This window comes from Anoplophora glabripennis, unplaced genomic scaffold (assembly GCF_000390285.2).
Source record: "Anoplophora glabripennis isolate ALB-LARVAE unplaced genomic scaffold, Agla_2.0 scaffold3, whole genome shotgun sequence".
In the NCBI taxonomy this organism is placed as follows: domain Eukaryota; kingdom Metazoa; phylum Arthropoda; class Insecta; order Coleoptera; family Cerambycidae; genus Anoplophora; species Anoplophora glabripennis.
The window spans coordinates 2,108,278-2,132,365 of record NW_019416486.1 but is presented as its reverse complement, the minus strand read 5'-3'; the positions used below and the strand labels follow the sequence as shown (position 1 = coordinate 2,132,365).

The window sequence follows — 24,088 nt, the reverse complement described above, 5'->3', positions numbered from 1 at the left end:
AAAAAAAAGTGCTGGTCATAACATTCCATGTTTATGCCAGATTGACATGTTTTCCTGAAAATCACGGGAAAACTTACCACTGTTGAATTTTCCTCATAGTCAAATCTTGGGAGACTCGTCAAACTTAAGCTGCACGCAAAGTTACAGCTTGCTGGTAATCATTTTTTTCTTTGTACGTGGACCCGTGGACTATGAAGAAGATTGCCTTTTAAAAAAATGGGCTCTTTTGTATCCACTTACATTCAGAGATAATAAAAATAATATTAATAAAGTAGAAAATGTTTCTGTGATAAAAATAATATTAATAAAGTAAAAAATGTTTCATTGTTTTATTAATTTTTTAAAAACTAATACGAACGCCTTTGAATTGACGCTTCATCTAGGGTCCTAGTTGGTAATTTTTCCTTGTTAATTTCTGAAACACCAACTTAAGAAAACTAAGTTTACTGGTGCGTCAAGACTTGAGCATTTATGAAGGCACTGTATAATATTCTACAACTTTAGAATGTGCCCTTTGGATGTTTCTTTGCCTATGCTAAAAAAGGTACGTGTAGGAATTTCTGTTTTTTCTAAGGTAAGTAAATAAAAACAGATTTGTTTGCCTTATGTCTAGGTATAAGAGAAAGTTTTACTCAAGTCTGAAATTATTTGTTTATGCAATCCTTACTCTAAGGGTATCTGATCGATAAAATGTGTAAGGATAGAGATTTAAAAGAAAACGCAAAATTAGTTTTTTCTCATTCTTGTTGGATCATCAGAACAATCTGGGTCAGACTTGAAAATACTCATTTGATATCCGAGTTATCAAATACAGTTTCATATTTCTCTACTTTTGCTTAAAGGGTGGGTATAAAGCTAATAAAATTAATTAAATAATTTTTGTGAATCTAGAGAGATTGTTAATACTGTTGGCATTGTTATTAGATAATTCTGTTTTCTTTATAAGTTTTAAATCAGATAACTTGAAAATGAAATCCTTAAACTATTACAATTTAAATTTGCATATGGATATAAAAATAAGTATATACATATATAGAAGGTATAGAAATTAATAGGTGGACATTTTGAGAGGTACAGAATAATGTCATTAGATTTTCGATATAAAAAAATATAATACAATTTTTGGAAAATTGGTGCATAAATATTTTGTATATATGTTTCCATTATCATGACATTCAATTTAGTATTACGTCATTATAGTTTTAAAAAATTGACTTACCTTACTACTTACTAAAACTTGTATTGTACTTAATAAAAAGTACAATACTACATGTTTTTTTTGTTTCCTTTTACCTATTTGCTGCAACCTATTAGAGTTTAAATGATTACAAGTCACGTGACCAGTTTCGGAACAATAATTGCACTTTCTTCACTTTGGCAATAAATTAAATTTCAATAAAAAAATAAGATCAAGATTACATCAAAACACAACATTTTGTTTCACCGGCTATTGATTGCTGTAACTTTTTATGAGATTCAATTCAATTTATCAGCGATCGCATTATCTCGAACGTAGATATAACGGTTTGTCATTGTTCATTGTAAACGAGTCATTAATATTGGTGACGTTGGGATTTTTAGTTGACAGTACCAGCCGTGCAATGTTGGTTGTCTAAGCTCGGAGGTCACGTGGTTTGTAAACATTTATGACGGCTTTATATTTTGGGATAAGTTTGGTAAACATTGTTCACTGGTAATCAATATACAATTGTTTTTCATTTTTCGAAGCTTAAGATATGTTCGACTATTTTATTCTTCACAGAAAATGTTCCAGAGATTCGTACAATTGTTGTGTTAACCTTTAAACTTCGACATTTGCCTTCTGATTATGTGCATAAATATAGAGTATCAACCATAATTTTAGTAGGTTTTGTCACATTTTTGAACAATAATGTAGCAAAGTCTGTCACTACATGTGTGAACTTTTGTGACAATATCTTACTTATTGTTTACAAATGTATGTAGTTCTAAATATTACCAATATTGTGAAACGAAATATTAAACACCGATTAATTTGGTTTTAACAGAATAATGTTGATTGTATTTAATGAATGAAGTTACAAACATGGGCTCTAAAAAGTTACTTGTAGATGTGGTACGATATAACCTACAAGGTATGTCAGCCCTTATTTAAATCAGTGTTAGCTTGATTTTGATCATGGAAATCTTATCGACGTTTCTCACTTAGACTTCTGCAAAACTTTGTACAGTATCTCCAGATACAGACCACTTGGGATCTCGCGCACTAATAAACTCGAGGATTCTTAGCTATTTGAACAATAGAACATACTCCGTCAGACCTTTTTTCTTTCCCTCAGGTACTATCTGGTGTATTGCAAAGATCTGTTCTTGGGCCACTTCCGTTTCTGTTGTATTCAGCATATCTTGATTACCTTATTATTATTATTCCTCATAATTTTTATGCGAGCCATTAAAAAATATATGGAAACCCCATAGAACAGTACATCATTCAAAGCAATCTTATAGAAATTAAGTGTTTTCATTCCACTAAACTCAAATATACGTATATGTTCTGTAGGTACATGTGTAATAATAATTCTCACCACTCTTACACCATTGATAAAACCCGAAGTAAAGGAACTGAATGAGTTGGATGTGACAACAACTTCTGATCTCTCTTGGGCCAGATTTTCAAAATTAAAAAGAATCAAGTCTTAGTCCATTCTCTTTGCTATTTATATCCAATATTAGCTTATATGATACTATGATATGGTCGCCTTTCTTGATGATATCAACCTTATAGGAAATGTTCAATGCAGATTTACCAAACAAGTATGTTTGGGCGATCAAACCTATCATACTGCAGTTCAATTTCCACAACTATCCCAAAAGTAGAACTAGAAGCAAGGTCTTTTTCTCCAATAAACTATTACACAAGTATTTCAATTGCGTAAAGAACATTCCAAAATGCCCAAGAGGCAGAACTTTTATACTATACGTGTTTCTTAAAAATAAATATAATACCTTCAAAAATAAGGTACTAGTAATTTTAGCTAAAATTATTCTTAAGCCTCTCATTAACGTGTCAATATTTTTTAACTTCATTTGATTAATTGTATTTGTTCATTTTGTAGTTTTAACTTGTCTTATGTAGTTGAGACAAATTAAGAATCTGTTTATTTTCTTCAATAATAATTTGTCGAAACTAATTAATTGTTCTTCGAATCCAGGTGGTTTGGTGGTGGATCGGGCACGATTTCCCTCATTAAAAAACGAAATTTCCATCGGAAAACGTAAAACCGCAATGGGCAGGTGTAAAATAGAGATTGGGGAGATGTATCGACTTGGGAGCCTCACAGCATCCACGGACAGCGAAGAGGAGGAATAAACGAGCGCATGCGCTCTTAGGCCAGACCGCATTTGATAACGTCAGAAATGTAGAGCGGTTTACATCTCCTTTATAATCTCTTATATTTACAATAACAAACAGTGGCTAGTCCTTAAAAATATACGTGCATCCTCCGACGACTAAAACAACGCCAACTGTCCTTAAATCTATAAGATAACCTTTGCCATAAACCGTAAATTTAATATTGTGATATGTAAAATGTGACACCGTGATAAAAAATATTTTTAAAATGATGAACTTAAATATAATTTTAAAAATTATACTATTATTTACTTAACATATGTACTTGTTTCTGTCCTGTTCAGGTTTAAACAATTTTTAATTATTTTTTCGATTTTGGTTTGATTTGACTAAAATAAAGTAAAATGTTAGTTATGTGACAAAAATTCTAATTTGTTAAAAATCTCGCCATGGTTTTGCTATTGCTCAGCATTGGGCTTCTCCAGATTTATTATACTATTACAGGATCCGTCGGGTAAAGTATTTTTATTATTTATTATAATCTCCGTTAAAGTAGATTTTATTAAGTTATTAATGTTAAGGCATGCACTAGAGTAATAGAAATTTGCCTATCTCTATTCTGCTTAAATAAATTTGAAAATGTACTTTTCTCTTATACGGTATTAGAAGTGAAAAATGCTGCAAATTTGTTTTAAAGTTTTGTTGTTAAGTTGAAAAGAAAAGGTAACTTTTACTGGTAAGAAAATAATTGGTTTATTCTTGCTGAATATACAGAGTGTCCAGTCAATATCTACTAATTTCTCGGGACTGTATAGAGAATGCAAAATAACACTACCACCCCTTGTAATTATTTTCCTAATGTTCATCAAATATCTACTTATTCTAAATTTTCACAGATGCCGAAATAAAAATATTATTTATTGAGAAAATCCGTTCTTTTTAATCAATTGTAAAAATAATTAGAACAAAAACAGCAACAACTAAGGTTTAACTTTTTACAAATCAATGAATTTACTTTGACTTTACTAAGTTTAAAATCTTTAGAAATATATTTGAAAAACAAGTTAAGGATTGAAAACAAACATTTACTAATAAGTAGTTCAAAATGAGTTATACGTATGATTGTGTACAACCCCATTTTCATCTTTTAGTGAATCAACATTTATCAAATGGTTTTCGTGGTCGACGCGAACCTGTTTTATGTCCACAGCTCGCCCGACTTAAATCCATTATACTTTTTTCTGTTGGGTCATCCAAAACAACTCATTGATTCAACACTCATAAATATAAAAAACTTTCGCTGAGAATAACACAGAACTACAATTATATTCAAAACAATCCTGGATTGTTATTAAAAATATTCGTATAGAGTCAAAAATTGTAATTTTGAACACTTATCACCTTCTTTTCATTTTTTATAATTACGTAAATGTTAATTTTTAATCTTTAACTTGTTAAGTTATGACCAATCCTATCTAAGGTTTTTGGACTTGGCAAAGTTAAATATACCAAACACCAGAATGTCTAAAAATAATATTTTTAGTTTGACTAGCATGACGAAAATTAAAAAAAATATATTTGTTGGAACCAATCCATTTTTGGATACCTTGGATTTCAATTTTAGAACTCAAAATGTATATTTATAGGTACCTCTTTGGGGTCGATGTCGATACCTCTATTAGAAGGAACATTAGAAAAAAAAAGAATATAGGACGTCCTAGTAGTATTTTGACATCTCCTATACGCTGGTAGTCTGGACCACCGAACACCCTGTATATTTATTTCAAGTTAATATCTCCGTATCCTCGTTAATTTGTAATTACGGTACTTGGATTTAATATACCTACTAGTACTTACATAATATGCTTTATACATATAGTATGTGTTCTCATCAAATTATATTAAAGGGAGTAAAACTTTCCTTTTTAGTACCTATTTGCTGGCGGCATTTAATAAATTTTGGGATAAGTTTGCTGAATATTCCCCACTGGCAAACAATATTAAGCCGTCCTTCATTTTCCGAAGTTTAGAATATGCTCTACTAATTGTTCTGTTTTTATTTATAGATGTAGGTAAATCCTCATAGTATTTCGGCTTTAAGAAATAATATTAATTACTTAATCACACATCTATGTGTTACATTTTTTATTAAACGCAACATATGTCAGTATTATTATTTCAATTTTAAAAAAGTACAATAAATATTAACAAATGAAAAACCTAGCAAAATGAAATAAACGCCAATAGCAGTCCGTGTTTAGTTCTACAACATCGAATTGACCTAACTGATATCAAAACAAATTTGAGAAGAAGACGTGTCTTAAATACAAACAATAACAACAATAATAAGAGCCTTGTTAGTTACTATTTTAGTAGAAATCCAATTACTGAGTAAATACACGGTGATTCAAAATTAAGCTCAATTGTCTAGGGATGTAATCCTTTTAAAAAAATAAGATGTACGGTTCATATCAATAAAGACCTGCAAATTATTCCTTACGAAAACACAGAATAATTATTCTTTATTTAAACGTCGAATATAAACAAAAAAGTTTACTCAATATCGAAAGTTGTAACTAAAAAAAAATATTAAAATTATTTTTTTTATAAATTTATTCTGTAAATAGTCTAGTTTGGAAGACACACAGTGTTGACTCATTTAATTTAATTTTATTATTTCTACTCAGTTTAAAAAACATCGTGAAAAATTTCAGATGAAACGATGACAGATATGAAAAAGTCTTGAGAGACAATTTTTATTGATAACTAAAATATGTATAAGTTAACTGTATTGGTATGACTAGACTATAGTAAATGGGTTGATAGGATTAATAATCTGTTTCTTAGAATGAATATGGGTTTCAATAATGAATCAGTTTCTTTAACTGCAAACTATGTTACCGGCATGAAACAATGTGTTGTAAACAATAAATCAGTATTTTCATTACCAAGTAGTTAATAACGGAGTGCCACAAGGGTCTGCTTTAAGTCCCTTATTTTTCACAATTTATACCCTCCTGTCATAATGTAAATCAGACTTATATGCTGATGACACACAACTATATTATTGTTTTTTTCTTCTATTTTATAAAAAAATATGACCAACTGCATTTATAAAAAAATGTGGCACCAACAGATTACTTCTGAAATTGAAGAAATTGGTCGATTAAAAATTTTTACGAACTATAACCCTTGACAACTGTTGTCTGTTGCACAAAATTTAACTCTTTAAAATGCCGCCCAACTTTTATAACACAATTTGATATAGAAATAGTAGGAATGATTTAGTCAGTATATGTATTGTAATGGTTGAGAGAAAGGTCAGGTTAAATCTACCTCATTGTAGTGTTTTTAATATAGCTTGTTGTATTTGTAAACGGATCAATGTATATTACAAACATAATTTTATTATTATTGTTGCTGTCATTTTTCCTAAATTACTTGTACTGTTTGCCTGTATCTGCGATACTGGTTGATTAGAAAGTTCGACATAAATACAGGTTGTACCAGTTTATATGGCCATACTGTCTACCAAGTGTTGTTTAAAAATCTGTACCAATTTGGATGATATAAAAGGTTTGACACATTTTTTTTTGGAAAATCGAACACCCCGTATTTTCCTATAGAAGGATTTGTGAATCGATATTAATACGAATTTCTCATCTTATTTTTACGAGCAGATGCTGCTTTGAATCACTATGTATATAATACACAGAATATAAATTGATGGTAAGTCAAAGTATTCCTTTGGGGTCGGGATAGAGGAGCTAATTTGCAATCAAATGAACATGATTACATTAAACTCAAAAGATTTAGAGTTTTTTTTAACAAATATTCTATTACTAGCCCTCGTATTTTTTAGCTCTATTTTAAATATATTAAGCTAATTGAAACAAATTCAAAAATTGTTTCTAAAAAATCTTAACATAAAATAAAAATTTGTTTTCATAAGGGAGTAATCAAATTAAGTCAATTAAATAAATCAATATTTAAATAAAAAAAATAAATAATCATAATCAGATCAGCAAACTTATTAAATTTTCTAGGTACAATGCCCCTAAACATATGCTTTTACCATTATTAACCTTAACAGAAATCCAGGTTTTTAAACACATCATTGTCATGTGGTACTTCAAAAATCTTATACCTGATGTTAGTTTTAATATAAAACGCAACTCCACCACCTCTTTCATACCTGTCTTGTCTAACTAAATTATAATTTGAAATGACTATACAGTTATTAGAAAAAAAAGTATCCAACCAAGTTTTGGATGATCCGATATGCCAAAGTCCTCATCTTCCAAAAAGAGAGCGAAACAGATCAGAGCCTGCAAATATGGATCTAATATTAAAATGCGCATTTCATATATCTAGGCATGTTTTACCACACCATTCGTTGTCTATTTGGTAATTGTAGGGAATCTGTATAAAACGGAATTCCGATACCTCACGCCTTCCAATTTTTTAGAACAAATGGGAAAACCAGAATTACTTTCAGTGTTCTATGTCGGAAATAACAAGATGATCTAGCCAGATCATTGTTTTAACTTATCCAATTACTTTTATATACCAATGAATTCGGTTGAATATTTAACGACGCATTGTTCCATTTTCATTTTGAATCCCTCTTTTTAAGGGCGTCGGCTGTACAATTTAAATGACCGAATTAGAATTAATTTAATCTTTGGAAACGCCTCAGTGTGACGCTGATGGAATAAAACGAATCCGGTGTAAGTAAAAGACCTATCCGTAAAAAAAATTTTACTAGTTAATCAAATGGCAAGGGAAAGAGGTAGTAGATTTAATTTGTTCAGCTGCAATTCGCATTGTAAGTATAGTTAAAAATAAATTAAGTATTGATATTAAATCGTTAACGATGATCGTCAGCATCATCAATCATTAGCAAATTTATAAAAGTGGTAGCAATTGCAGATAATTAATTGGTAAATGGTTTCTATACGAAATATTTATTGTTAACTGTACATACTGCAATGGCAGAGAGCAGCAATCTTGACCAGTACGGAATGGCCAATTAAAAAAGTCCTAGCTCAAAGTCCTAGCATCTGAGTATTAGAAAAATTGTTGTGATGCGGCATGGCATTACGAATAAAAAACTCAACAATCAAACTTGCAGAACTACTTTGATGCATCTACAGTGTGTAGCAAAATATTTATAAACTACAAAATTTTCGCCTCATAGCGCAATTAATATTGAAAATTATTAAGTAAAACTAACAACTGTTTTTCCCTTTTTAATAAAAACAAGGAAATGACCTTTACCTTTAGACTTTTAGAAATAATACATTTTAAATTCCGTCTTCTTGTAAATTCATATGATAAGATTTTCAACAGTTTTGTACAAGTATACAGATGAAACGTTCCCGAGGTGTAGACCAGGAAATCTGGCCCGAAAATGACCATTTCATGCATAATTCTTCGGTCAGGTTGATTTTTTGTGAGCAGATAGTAAAAATAGTGTAGAATAATATGTACCGTATCCGCACTATGAAAAAGGCGGGCGACATTGTTTAAAAGTTGCGTCAACTATTGTTGATTATTTAAAATGGCATAATTGGCGTTTTTTTTCAAGTATTTTTTGACCGGATTGGTAGTTTTTGACGTCGTTTTGTAGATCTTTTAAAGACAAACAAAAAAGTATTTTACCATTTCTCTGTAGAACTGTTAGAAAAAAAGTTACAGTCGAAAAACGCGAATTTTTGATCAACTTTTAAACATTGTCGCCGGCCTTTTTCAGCGTCCGGATACGGTACATATTATTCTACACAATTTTTACTATCTGCTCACAAAAAATCAGCCTGACCGAAGAATTATGCATGCACACCCCTATATTTCCTGGTCTATGTGACAAGTCATTAAAAATGGTACTAAGACCTGTACAATACAAGCACAATAGGAAACCTTGATATAGCATAAATATATTTTTAAAAGTTTATCTTTTTAGATTTTATATTGACATACTTGTCAAAAAGTCCATTATTATTATCTTGCAAAAGCAGATTAGACTATAAAAATGCATCTTTCTGGCCAGGGATGATAAATATATATATATGTCGGAGATGTCTTTCTCACGGGCCCAGTCCTTCAGACTTTGGAAATTCCAGAATTCTTTACTCAGGGAATACCCCTTTATAAATTGTATTTAGACCATAAAACTTAGAAATAGTTATTCATGAGTTAAGCCGGTTATGTTATTCCCGAGTTTTATGATGGCAAGCTTGGGTTTGGAGGGACTTACGGGTCACTCAACGTAGCCGCGGTCAAAGGATAGATAGCATTTACCTTATAATTACTTTATAAAGGAATCCCTAGGAGATAACGAATTTGATTGGTTCATTTAAGAATAATTTTGACCTGACGAGTGAAGAGAAGTACAGAGAGATCTATTGAAGGCAGTTCTACTTGAGCATTGAAGACGTGAGTACACTGTTGACCGTGGATTCGTTATCGGGCCTCTGGTTGTTGTCATAAAACACCTCGAGTACTTTATTTGTAACGTTTTATTTTAAATCATTTTCATTTACGGTATTACTTATTATTTCGTGAAGATGAGTGACACGAGTAGTGATATTAACGCCCAAGTTAGCCCTACGACTCCGACATATATTTTGAAAAGTTGTCTCATCTAAACCCATTCCTTGAATAACATGAGTAAAAAATAAAGGGAATTCAAAATTATTATCAGTACATTTTCCTCTTAATAAACGTGTTTTCCTCAAGGAATGAGTTCCTGACTATATGAACAATTTTTTTTTTATAATTTGATATACCTACCAATACACATTTGTTTATAGGACAGAAAAGAATATAGTTTCTGATAGATTAGAAAATGTAACTCAGACAATTTCGAGACTTCTAGAAGGCTACGATATTCGTCTACGACCAAATTTTGGAGGTAAGTGTGCCAAATTTTATTTTTTATTCTCTTACCTTACATATTTTAGTCTGTGGAAACAAGACGTTTACATGCAGTCAACTAGTACGAATAATACTGTATATTTATTCCATCAGGAAAAGCTTAGATTTCCTTGAAAATCGTCTTGGTAGTTCAATAGTTTGATTGACAGTGTAAGCCTCTTGTTCAATATCGATGAAACTCATTATTCATTATAAGGGTTTTAAAACTATTTTCAGTGTCTTGCTAAGAAAGGAAATATGAATAGATATTCTCATTTTTATAAAATGAAATATTGTCCAAGAAAGGCAATAAAAGCAAGCGTTTGTCTTTGACTGCAGTTCATAAAAATTTGCAGGTAGTTAATTTTCGAGCAAATGTATCTATTTGAGGGACAAAGATACGTTATAATTGCTGACAGTTATTTAAATTTGTTTGTCAACGATACGCACGATATTTTTCTAAAATAATATTTTCAAATTTAGTGAAAGAACGTAAATGAATTTTATCACTATTTTTTTAACCTCTTCTTTTGGACCAAAATGATTTATTGGGGGTTGCTAAAGTGGGTTTTCTTTCTTTTACAATTTATGATACGTATTAAAAAAGTTACAAAATTTTTATAAAAATACGATCGAAAACTTTTAAACAATCGAATGATATTTATTATATTTTAAATTTAAAACTATAGGCATTTGAATAATTTCTGAATTTTCTTAAAATACTAAAAAATTATTAATGCTAGAATAGAGAAAATTAAATTTAATTTTTAAACCCATTACAACAGCTAAAAAACTAAAGAAAATATATACACAATTTCTAAAACAATGAGGCAGACTTAAGCTCAAGATTAAATTGAACCTATTTATTTCTAAATAAGCCGCCATCTATTTACCACAATTCGTTTAACTTCAATTTGTAAAACCAGGATGGATGTCAAGCGCATTCCTTTGGATAATATAAGAAACAGATTGGTCTGATGCAATATTTTCTCAATTTAAAATTAGTTTGGGGAGTTGATTTACGCTGTCTTCCGGAGTTGGAGAGAAAGAGGGAACAGTGAAATAGCAGAACTTGTTTTAAATAATATCTGTGATAACTAATACCAACAGATTTCGTAGATGTGTATGTATTTTTTACTACATAGTATTCTAAAATATGTAATTAGTTTTCTTGTACTGGGTGTCCCGGTACTTGATACAAAAAAGTCGAGTACAAATAGATGAGGTGAAAATAATATCAGTTCCACATATAATTTTTTTTCATACGGGCCTTGGTTAACAAGTTACGGGCTCTCAAAGGTGAAAATTAAAATGTTATTTTTATTTTAGTCTCCAAACTTCAGCATGATGCAAATTTGGTGATCCATAACACATGCGTACAGCTTGTTTTTCATGTTGTAAGTGAAACTTCATTATGCCCAGAACGCCAAGGGCGGACTATGTCTAATGGTTAACAACCCAAAATTTTTGTATAGATAACGATCGCAATCTGCCTTCATCAAAAATAAGATCCCTGAAGAATTTGCCAACGATAATACCCTCTTGGCTCAACACAGTAAAATTAACAGTTTAGGAATATTATTTGTGATTTTGTCATAGTACATCGAGTGGCGCCTCCACCATTTTTTGTCTTTTAATTTTTAACTGGACATAATTACTATGTTAGAACCGTACATATTTTTAAAATAAGAGCATAGGAAATCTTACTGCCTGCTAATGTAATTTTCACTAACATAATTTGACAAACACACTTTACACATAACACAAAATATAAAAACAAAACTAGAATAAGTTAAGTATTCAACTCTAAATATCGATGTCCATTCAGACGTTTCTCAAAAACGTATAGACCTATTAAATTATTACCCACTATTAATGTATGGGCATAAATAGTATGTTAATAATTTATATGGTCCATACATTTTTGAGGAATGTCTGGAACGGACATCGATATTTGAAGTTCTTGCAAAATAATTTGGAGCCACTATTAGACGATGTTCCACTAGACACCGGAAGAAACGTTTGGTTCATGCATGATGGGGCTCCTCCGCATGTCAATATTGATGCAGAAATGCTTTTTCGTGTACAAACAAATAACATTTGTAGAATTAGGAAGTATGTGGAGATGGAAGGTGCCCATATTGAAAATGCATTTTGATTGACTGCTTTCTTTTAAATTATTTTTTTAACTATTCTTGTTTTTTTTTCTCTTTTGTGTTATGTGTAAAGTGTGTAAATTTTGTTAGTGAAAATTACATTAGCAGGCAGCAAGATTTTCTAGACTCTTATTTTAAAAATATGTACGGTTCTAACATAGTAATTATGTTCAGTTAAAAATTAAAAACAAAAAATGGTGGATGCGCCGCTCGATGTGCACTGTGACAAAATCACAAATATTTCCTAAATTGATCATTTTACCGAGTTGAACCAAGAGGGTATTATCGTTGGCAGATTCTTCGGGGAACTTATTTTTGATGCAGGCAGATTGTGATCGCATCTTTGCAAAAATTCTGGGTTGTTAACCATTGTCCATAGGCCGTGCCTGGCGTTCTGGGCATAATGAAGTTTCACTTACAACATCAAAAACAAGCTGTACGCATGTGTTATCGATCACCAAATTTGCATCATACTGAAGTGAATAGTTTAGAGACTGTAAATAAAAATAACTTTTTAATTTTCACCTTTGAGGCCCGTAACTTGTTAACGAACGTATGAAAAAAGTTATATGGAGAACTGATATTATTTTGACCTCATCTATTTGTACTCGACTTTTTTGTATCAAGTACCGGGGCACCCTGTACAATTTCATAAGTATTAACAGAAACTTGTATTCTAGTTGGGTTGCTTTAACATTATTAATTTATTCACACAAATATTGAATAAGATAATGTAATAAATAATTTTTATTTTGGAGTATATTTTTTTGAATTGTTGATTTTGTAGGGATATATACTTTCATCTTGCGTGATCATTTCCTTTTATCTTCAGGTGACCCTTTATACGTAGGTATGGACCTGACGATAGCCAGTTTCGACGCTATATCTGAAGTTAACATGGTAAGTTCCGTTTTTCATTTATCCATCTATGATGCCACTTAAATTTTAGTATCACAACCCTTTAGTTCAATATTTTGACGCCATACAAGCAATTAATGTATGATCGATCAGAGCTATTATACTTTTTATAAGCCGAAAGGTCTCTGTCCTGTTTTATATTCCTTGTTTCGCACCGCACGACAAAGGTTTTTACAATTTTTTATCGGAAAACAGGAAAAATGGGCTCTTTGCATGCTAATTTTTCTGTGTTGGACGATCCGAAAGAATATTAATTAAAGCATTAACATGGTAACGCTTTTCATTTGTTCTGTAATGAGGTTTTTATAGGCCGGGATATGTTGTTTGATTTGAATGTAACAAAAATATAGAACATGGACCATGTGGATAAAATTTCAAACGTATTTTATGCAAATGGCGAATGCGAAATGTTACTAGAAAAGGAAATTATGTTTTCTTTGATGGGAGTTTTATTTTTTTGAACTATATTTGCGATTTTTGCTTAACTATAGAACGTAAAGTTTCAGACGTTCTTTGGGAATGTTTTTCTTGGAATTCATAATTATTTTGCTCTATTCATTACTTTTCTTAAGGACTTTCTCTATATTAAAACTCGTTGTTTCACTTAGTATTTGCTTGTTTATTGTTAGATTGAATAGTATTGTTCGTTCCTTTTTTATTTTTGATATTCGTCATTATTTCTTTATATCATATGTCTAATACTTGCAACAGCGGAACATTGCTCATCAATCCATAATTACTTAAGAATTTGTATCCTTAAAAATAAAATTAAGATTATCGCATAGTTTTACATTTACGTGGAATTAAGCACTTTTAACTTTATTTTGCAAACTGCCTGATCGTTGATATAATTGCTGCATATTTTCGACGCAACAAATGTGCTTTAGTACCCCAACCTTTACTAATATCTTTAGATAAATCAGGCGTAATATAATAGACATTATCTTGGTTTGCTATTGGCCTAGGAGTTACTTTCATGACTGAAAAACACTTCCACGAAATTTATTTTCTTGAACGATTATATTGCAACAATCACTTTATATGTTATCTTAACTTGCCTGTTATTTTGATTGCTATTGCAGTTATAAGACTTCATGTCTACCACAGGCTCTTGACGAAGGCTTTCTTCACTTGGTTAGATTAACATTACTAAGCTTCTGCAATAACTGATTGTTGGAGCTTGTCAAACTCATAAATAGTCATGCTTTAATGGTTTTCACTTTACAGCAATTTGTAATGAAACTCATATTAAAACTCATGATTTTATGACCTGGATATTTTCTTATTTTCATCTCTAGATTCACTTCATAAGCTACGCTGTTATCTCTAAAATGCAATGCTACCAAAATTCACGTCATAGCTTCTTGCATGATCCGGATTACTATTTTCTTACATTTCTAAAATTTGAGCTATAGTTTGGGGGATCAATAAGAAGAGTAGATTATTCAACTTCTTCTTACATTTTTTAGATATATCAAGATATATATAGGCCCAAGTGTTGTTATGATTTACATGTTTACATTGCCACATTTTATCGGTCTTGGTAGAATTCCTAAAATGAATTCCTTGGAAGGACGGAACGCCAATACAGACGAGCTACTAAGCACCTTCGGCTTACAAAAAATGCAGTCACATTTACTTTTATTGTCCCCTATAAACGTAAATTGAATGTCTTTTATGAAGTTTAGGAAATCATTTGCCAACGCTTTACATATTTTTGTCAGCACAAATAAATAAGGTATCATTAAGCATAATAACTTGGTAGGTATTCATTTTATTATAACAGCTTTCATTTTAATAATGAAATCCATACGTCGAGCTATATACTCGTAGGTACGTGATAAATGTTTTGTGATTCTGCGTACTACATTGTGCTTACATTCACGGTTAGGTAAATTTTGCGGAGATTAGAAAGATTTCAAATCATATTCGCTGGTTATTTAAGTTTTAAAATCAATGACCTTCATAATCACCAGGTATCACGTTGACAAAACAAATATTTCACGTAACTATAATAGAGAACCGAAGATATCGTGCAACTTGATCGATTGTCCCAAACTCGTATCTTTGTTAAACTTCTAGGTTCTACTTATAAATTTTTGTAGAATCAATTTAGATACGAATAAAATTAAATAAATATTATCAATATCATTCAAATTTTTAAAATATTTTGTTAAACGTTTGCAGATGTAAGTATGTATTTTCTTTTATACTGTTGTTTACTTATATTGTATTGCATCACCATAAATTAGAACGATATCCATCAACTCCGAGTTGCTACACACGCATGACATTTTGACGCTAACTACTAAAAAACTATTGTAAACACTATCGCAACGACGATTGCAAAATATGATTTCAGTATTTGGAGTCGTTGAGGCCACGTGGCTCTCCACGCGTATTGCCATAGACGCTCAATAACTTTTTTATCGGAATCTATAAGGATTTTACAAAATTTTTTTTTACGATATTGACTCCATTTCTCATGCTGCACCTATTCCCAAATTCTTTTTAGATAAGTTGTGAATCACCCTGTATATTTACTAGTTTCATTTATTACCAATTTAGTGGAGATATCCACCCATATTAAAATATTTTTAAAGTAGATTGTTTAACCATACAAATATAAAACAAGAATGACATAAAAATACAATAAGCTCTCCATAGGAGATTTACCTTGATTATAAAATGCGTTAAAGCGTAAGCCTCTAATTCACCGTTAGATCGTCTTCAGTGGCTAAATTCTCGGGCTTACTGTTGGATCTAATCAAGGGCTCTGCATTATAGGTTTATAGATTTTCGCCAGCCACTTTGTTGCCGATGAGGGGCCTTATGTACTCGTGCAGTCAATTAAATTTGGGGTGTAGGTATCCGGGGTTGCAGCTTAAATTGTTTGATAAAAAAAATAAAATGTCAACCGTATAAGGAAAAAACTAAAAATTTTAAGGAATGGGTAATAGATATGTATAAATAGAACTAATATATAGAATTCATGGAAATTATGAATGATTTGAGAAAATAATTTTTGAAATTGAAGGAGATAAAGGATTCATAGAAAATCTAATTAATTATTTTATAGTAAAAGCATTTTGGCCAAAAGTGGTTAGAAATAAAACACCTTGAACCTTTTACAATTTTTCCAAACATATGCCCATGAGTTTCAGTTGCACACTGGCAACGTTACCACTGTTACCAGACTAGTATCGGAGCTCATTCTCTGCCTGAACCTGCTGCCCTACTCTTAAGATCTTTAGATTTTTGTAACTGTTACTGCACACTTTCTTCTTGATCTGTTTGATCTGAAGATGAGATTCATCAAACTGTATAGGTGAAAGATTTTTTGAATATAGGAAAATATAGCCCTTAACATATGTATATCAGTTTAGTTATTCCTGTTAAAAGTGATTATTTCTTAAATATACCTAAGTTTTTCTTATGTTATTGTATATTTTTTTACCAAGATATTTTTTTTGAGATATAGGATGTTAAAATTAAAATTGTTATGGTTCTTATGAATAACCTTTTTAAGATTTTTAGTAGAAAGATTTTATGGACTTTTATCCAATGCCGGTACATACATTTTTTAGGCAATTTTGATTAAACATATTGAAGTATGAATGGAGAGAAGAGGTTTGTAGTACTCATTGTCCCCTTTACTTTATTGCGTATGCCTATGATTCAAATGTATTGTGTTTTGGAATAAGTGTTTCTTCTTCTTGTACATTTTTCGCTCTTGTAAAATTTCGATTTAGGACTTAGTCTGTGAGATATTGGTTCCTTGCCTGATTTGTTGTTTTTAATTTTGCAATTTGTCTTAGGCGACAAATCAAGTTTTGATGGTATCAGTAATTAGGGTGTGTTTCTATCCAACGTGCAACAGCTGCATTAGTTTTGCAATTAAGATTTTTTTATTATTTATTTGTCTTCATCATAAAATATGTGGGTTCAGATTGACAAATGTCAAAACAAATTGCAGAAGGTCTATAAATTCTGCAGCCGTGTTCATTCGCGAAGGAGTTTGACAATTGGAACTTTGAATTTTTGAGTTCCATTATTAGAATGCAAATAACTTAAGTAGTCCTGTAACACCATGCGTAAATGAAAAACCTTGTATAGTATGCGACAAAAGTTTATTATTATCTCTTTTAAATAGTCAAGAAATTTGAAGTAGAAACATATTTATATTTTGATGTCTTGTACGATGTACGACAAGACCGTAGACAGTTCGTTCGCATAAAGTTTTATTGCTTTCAATTTCTGGTTTACACGCAAAATAGCAAATTACATTTGATTTCAGGACTACACGATCACCTTATATCTGAACCAGTACTGGAAGGACGAAAGGCTGGCCTTCAGCAATAACGAGGAAATCCTCACACTTTCTGGAGACTTTGCGGAGAAGATTTGGGTGCCAGACACATTTTTTGCTAACGACAAAAACAGGTAAGACCATCTCTTGCCATGACGCATAATATAAAAATTGCTGATTTAATTCAATGTACCATTATTTATAAAATTCATTTGATAATTGAAGGAAATTTTGAAAATAGTGCTAAACTAATATTTATAAAAAACAGATATATGTATGACCCCTCTGCACCTTTTTTACTCTTATGGCCTGTCCCTAATTTGTTACATTTGTCATTTTTAAAATATTGATGAAAAATGTAAGTTTGATTGTTGATAAGTTTTTTCTAAATTAAAAGTCTATCACCAGTTTTAGTCTGGCATGTCAAAACTTTAAAATTTCGGTAAATCATTGTGAAAAACAACCATTGTACAGGGTTATTCTTTAATAAATGTCAAGCCCCTTAGTAGTAACTATCAACTAGAAGTATTTATTATATTTAACTTACAGGATGTCCTCAATAAACGTGGCAAACCAAACTTATGTTTTATTTTAATGGAACTTGTATGTTTTTGAATATGAATGACACATGAGAAATATTATTCAGTTCTAGTATAAATGTGCAGAATGGCCTCCAGTTGATACAATACCTATAATAGCGTTTATTTATTGCGTTTGCTATTATTCCGTAATTCCCATTTGATAATTCTATTTCTCTACCTCTGGAGTTAATTTATTATCTTGAAGACTAAGTGATCCACTTCATAAAGTTTGTTTAAGATAATTTCACAAAAATGAATCTAGAGTATTTAAATCAGGGCTATTTGCAGGTCACTGAATATATTCAAATTTATATAACTGAAAATTAAAAGTAGTATTCTATATACCTAATTCTTAGATATATTCATATATAGCATTGTTACCAAAATTATTTAAAATTTTAACTGCAATTGTTTAATAACACTACCAATAAAACTACGATATTTCAAAAATCCAAATATATACTGGGTTTTCCTTTTAAGAAACATGTGTTCAGTTTGCAGCATTTTCTGAAGTCATTATTAGCATAAAAAAGTTGCAGTCGATAGCTATAAATTTCATATTTTTTCTTAAACTTAAAAGGTTGACATTTCTAATAAATAACCCTGTTAATTTTTCAGGGAATAATATTTAATAAATGACAATATTACTCATTTCTAATGAAACCAAAGACGATCACTGCTTCATGAAACCCGCTCCTGAAATTGCATGCCTCAACTAAATTGGGGAAATTTGAATAGCGCGGATGAAGTCTGTGAGTAATCAATATAGCGCTGCTAATAATAAATAGGAATCAGAACAAGCGGAAGCAAATCTACGTCGCAATATCAAATGTTATAAATAATGAGAATAATATATAGCATGTTTCCGAAAGTGGTGTTTTAATTTTAAGGAGTATACCAAAATAATGAAACAGAGATGTTTACATTTCAATTGAATGATGCTCTGTTGAACAAATTTTTGGTTGCCACAAGGAACTCTGAAATTGAAGATTAAATCTTTTAGCTGATATTACCATTTAACATGTGTGAGCTGGGTGCAGGGTTTGTAATAATTAATTCATGATCTGGTTCTCGATTTTTGCGGATAAGTCGTTCTAATTTCTAGCTAACTCCTCACTTCCATTGAAATTATCTCCATTCTTCTGGATTACTACTGTATCCCACTAAAGTTTTGGTTAAAATTTCCTCCCGTTCACCAGAATTCTGGTATTAGTAAGATCTGTCTATCATGTGTCCTGCATCTGCCACGTGCTCCGCAATTGTTGATTTTCTAAGTGACTGTCTTTAAGTGACACTTGAACCCCTTTAATACCGTGCTAACGTGTCTTCCCGCTTGTCCAATGTATACTTTTTCACATGATCATGGTCTGCTGAATGTACGAATATACTGGGATTTTGGAATAGACCATTCTTGCATCTCGTCTTAGGAAAAGCTGCCCGTTTCTTCATTGACGAGTTGTTATTTGTTTAAGGGTAGTTGCTCTTTAATATTTTAATGTGAATGAAATAATTTTTTTATGGCAAGTAACTCTTCAAGGAAGCAAAATTGTACTAAAGTAAATTGCTCTACACTTTTTCATCCAAAGACTTCTTTAATAGCTGCCTTGAAGCTTTGCCCATTGGCAGACAAAAGCTGATGACTATAAACTAGTAAATTGCATTTTTTTTTAAAACGATTTAACAAAAGCGCCTTTTATTAACAATGCTCAAAAACTTAGCTATACCGAACCTATTGTTTTTTTGGAAAATATACTCGTTCTCAGAATTGTTCCATCCAAGGACATTTAAATAAAGGGGACTATGCATGTCACAGTCTATCTCATATGTTGTGTGAAGCTAGACAAGGGGAAAGCAGAGGGCTATATTTTCATCCAACTGATGCGCGCGATTACATCTCCAATGTCGTACATTTTGAATGGGTCAAAATAAAATATTTTATAGTCCTAAGTCAATATATTTCAACAGCTACTCAGTATTTTTATAATAAATATATATAATATTTTTATAACTTCTTGGAATCCCAATAACTGTAACCATTTCTTTCTTGTTGCACCATCCCCAAGCATCCTAAAAACGTTCACATTTCACTTTTAGAATACTGAGGCAAATTTTCAGTGAGACATAAAAATATATTCCCAAAGGAGAACATCAAATGGTTGAATGAATGCAACTTTCAGTTGATTGCATCTTCGGTATTTTTATGTATAAGTGAACCACCACCATATTTTTGCTGTTGTATTTATTCAGTTTTTATGCTCGTGCATTTAGTAAAATTGTAAATATATTTTTGAAAAGGTTTTTGTCGTAGAGGAAAATGAAAATGATGAATGATTAAAATTTGTAATGTTGGGTATAAGGGATAACATTGAAATACCTATAAATATATTAAATATAAATAATGTCTGTAACTTATTTGTGGTGCAGCATTTTCCTTTGATTTTAATGGCCAAACGTGGTTCATATTATTGTTTTCTTACTATTTCAGCAAAAATTTTAAAAAAATACCAAGTCAGTTTTATAAAATTTTACCGTTATTCAAATAAAAGTTACCCACACGCACGACAATGGCCACAGTTGCATATACATTCCAAAGTCACCTTCAAGCACGCTTACCTGTGGAAGGATAGCTGATGTGGATGTTTATAATCCAATTTCTTACAAATTCTGCACTGTCTAACCATATTCACACCTTAAAAGTTTATCCAAAATACATGTATAAACACTAATCACGTTTCACTTACTAAAATCACAACTATTTTCTAACAAGAGACGCCATATTCTGCCAACCACGGCAGAACGAACGAGGAACACGCTACAAATTATTGCGTAGTTGCCAAGTCTTCAAACATGGCAAATATGAAAAATGAAAAATAGTTTAATATGTACAGAATTTAACAATATTGTATGCATAACTTAATAATACTATCCTATAATAATAATTTTCACAATTGTGATGAAAATTGCGATAAAAATATTAAGTACATTTCCAGTATAATTATACAGCTGACAACAATGATTCAATTAGACTGTGAATAGACCAGGCTTCATCTAGAAATGTAAATAAACAAGTCCCCTTTATTTAAATGTCCTTGGTTCCATCACTTCAGGTTTTCGAGATATCCTAATCTAAAAGTGTAAAAAATACAGTCCTTCGCAATATTTGACGTGAAATTTTCTTCTAAAAATTCTTGATGGCATTTAAAAGCACTACTCTTCCTCTTCAAAATCAACTTTGAATCATTCGAGAATATAAAAAATAAAAGATGGTAAATTCATGATCCATATTTCATGATGTCTCGACCAAATTTTCTGCGCTCACTCTGGTAACACCCTGTATATTGTACTTCAGTTCCACTGTAACTGAAACTACGTTACATATTAAATATTCTGCTATTTCAGTTTCCTGCACGACGTAACGGAACGAAACAAATTAGTGCGACTAAATGGAGATGGTTCTATTACGTACGGAATGCGTTTCACCACTACGCTCGCTTGTATGATGGATCTCCATTACTACCCTTTGGATTCGCAGAACTGTACCGTGGAAATTGAAAGCTGTAAGTTCACAAACTACACACAATCGAAGTGTAATAACATTCGAGGTACATACGGTCATCGTCATTTTTATTACCGAGTCTTTATGTCTTAGAAAGAAAATAGGTTGAAAATTTAGAGAATATGATTGTTGCACACAACTCGTTGCAGTTATTGATCAATTAGAGATGTAAAGAAACGATATTTCCAAGCGAACTTATTTGTTAAGTTTTATAATCAAACATCAAAACAGATCGATTCAATTCAATTTTGGATGCAAAAAGGAGAAATATTTTGGCTTTTTTACTAAACCAGGCGAATTATTTGTTTTACTAGGGTTAGATTTTAAAATAGCAATAACATAACTTTCTGCACCGTATAGAAAATCGTTAGAATAAATAAAAACAATGTTTTAATTCAAACCTGAAAAATAATTCAGCTATTGAAATTGATGATATCAGAAGATCGCTTACCACAGGCTAAAAATAAAAATACTAGATTTGCTTTAAAGAAGTTAAAATAGTAATTGACAGCAGTTGTTTTCAGGTATATAAAACATGTGTGCTTCCAATATAATTTAAATGAAGTATTAGGTAAGATAAAGGGTACCAATGGGTTGTCACTAAACCTTTGTTGAATGAACAGGCCACATTTAAGTGCTATATTGGGGTGGAACCAAACAATTTCTCTGAACAAGTAAGAAGATTACAATTACCTGATTACATTGTTTATTGACAATTTTATATACAAAAGGTACATGTTGTGTCACAAATATAAATAAAATACAAAAGGTACATGTTGTGTCACAAATATAAATAAAATATAAAAAATATAAAAACAAGACAGTAAGTGATTATGTAAAATTTATTTAAATGTCAATTTATTGATATACTTACTCTTGAACACTATAAAAACAATATTCACTTAAGTAACGCTTGGTAAATGTTTTAAAAAATTTAAAATTCATTACGTTAAGTTTGTGTTGAGCGAATCTACTTACTAAAATACTACAAAGTTTTAAGTCCAAACTGTTTTTTAGCAATGTCAGTTCTGGATTTCAGAACAATCAGATCATCAGCATGCCTTGTATTATAATTATGATTATCATAATTGTGTCTAAGCTCCTTTATGCGGTGAATGTTGAGTAATAACTCTAGCATATACAAACAGGGTAATGGAAGAATTTTTAGTTTTTTAAATAATGACTGACAATGAGTACTTGGTGAAGAATTACTGATAATGCGAATAGTCGATTTTTGCAAGCAGAAGACTCTCTAAAACGACGTTGAATTTCCTCAAAATAAAATCCCGTAAGTCAAGTGGCTATTTATTAGAGAGAAATAAACAGATCTTAGAATATCATGAGGCAAGCAATTTTTAAGTTGTTGTAATACGAATATTTGAGATAATTTTGAGCACAAAATGTCAATATGTGCTTTCCAATTTAGGTGATCGTCCAGCATTAAACCTAGCAGTTTCCCTGACATAGAGTTAATAGTTCGTCTATCGGATGTGAAGTTCATGTGTTGAGTATTAGACTCATTTAACATTAGTTTGTCAGCTGAAAATCAATCTTTAGCTTTATCAAATAGGGAAACATTAAAATATGTGTCACTACTAGATAAGATCGTAGTATCATTTGAAAACTATACACAATGACCGTCAACAGCACCGAGAAGGTCATTAAGATAAACAAGAAAAAGTAGAGGCCCCAAAACAGACCCTTGCGGTACACCATTATTTATAGGAACAATGTTAGAATTTTTACCTTCGCAACAAACAAACTGCCTTCTGTTTGTAAGATAGGACGCAAACAAATTTAATGCATTGGACCTCACTCCATAGAACTTAAGCTTACGAAGAAATATGGCAGTAGACACTGAGTCGAAAGCTTTAGATAAGTCGCACATGATTGCCTCGGTTGTAAGGCCTTGATTAAAACCGTCAACAACTGTACCAAGTACGTCAGCTATTGCGCTAATTGTTGACTTATTCTTGCGAAAACCGTACTGCTCGCTAGAAAGCAACTGGTTAGATTCTAGATATGATGACATGAAAGTATCTTTTATAATAATCTTTAGAATTTTGGACAAGTATTTTTATTGTAACAGTCTAAAGTATGAGATTCTTTTAGTTTCAATATAGCCTCATTTACGTCGGATTCAAGTATATTGGACATAAAAAAAGAAAAATGTAGTTTACATATCTTTTCTAAGTAGATATTAGGATCTGAATTAGATATTTTAATAGAATTATATATGACATTTAAAACATTGTCAAAAAAATTATTGAAATCATCTGGAATAATAAAAGTAGTCCTCGATTTTGGCTTATGTACTCTTTC

At 31.0% G+C, this 24,088-nt stretch overlaps 1 protein-coding gene across 1 annotated transcript in view; it reads left to right on the top strand.

Moving 5' to 3' along the window:
* Positions 1 to 24,088, top strand: part of LOC108917028 (gamma-aminobutyric acid receptor subunit beta-like) — a 44,112-nt gene that overhangs the window by 4,521 nt on the left and 15,503 nt on the right. The window contains exons 2-7 of the mRNA XM_023454698.1: positions 5,693 to 5,703; positions 10,035 to 10,063; positions 10,123 to 10,244; positions 13,235 to 13,302; positions 17,618 to 17,763; positions 21,610 to 21,767. Of these exons, the coding sequence (XP_023310466.1) occupies positions 5,693 to 5,703; positions 10,035 to 10,063; positions 10,123 to 10,244; positions 13,235 to 13,302; positions 17,618 to 17,763; positions 21,610 to 21,767 (534 nt within the window). The remainder of the gene's footprint in view (positions 1 to 5,692; positions 5,704 to 10,034; positions 10,064 to 10,122; positions 10,245 to 13,234; positions 13,303 to 17,617; positions 17,764 to 21,609; positions 21,768 to 24,088) is intronic.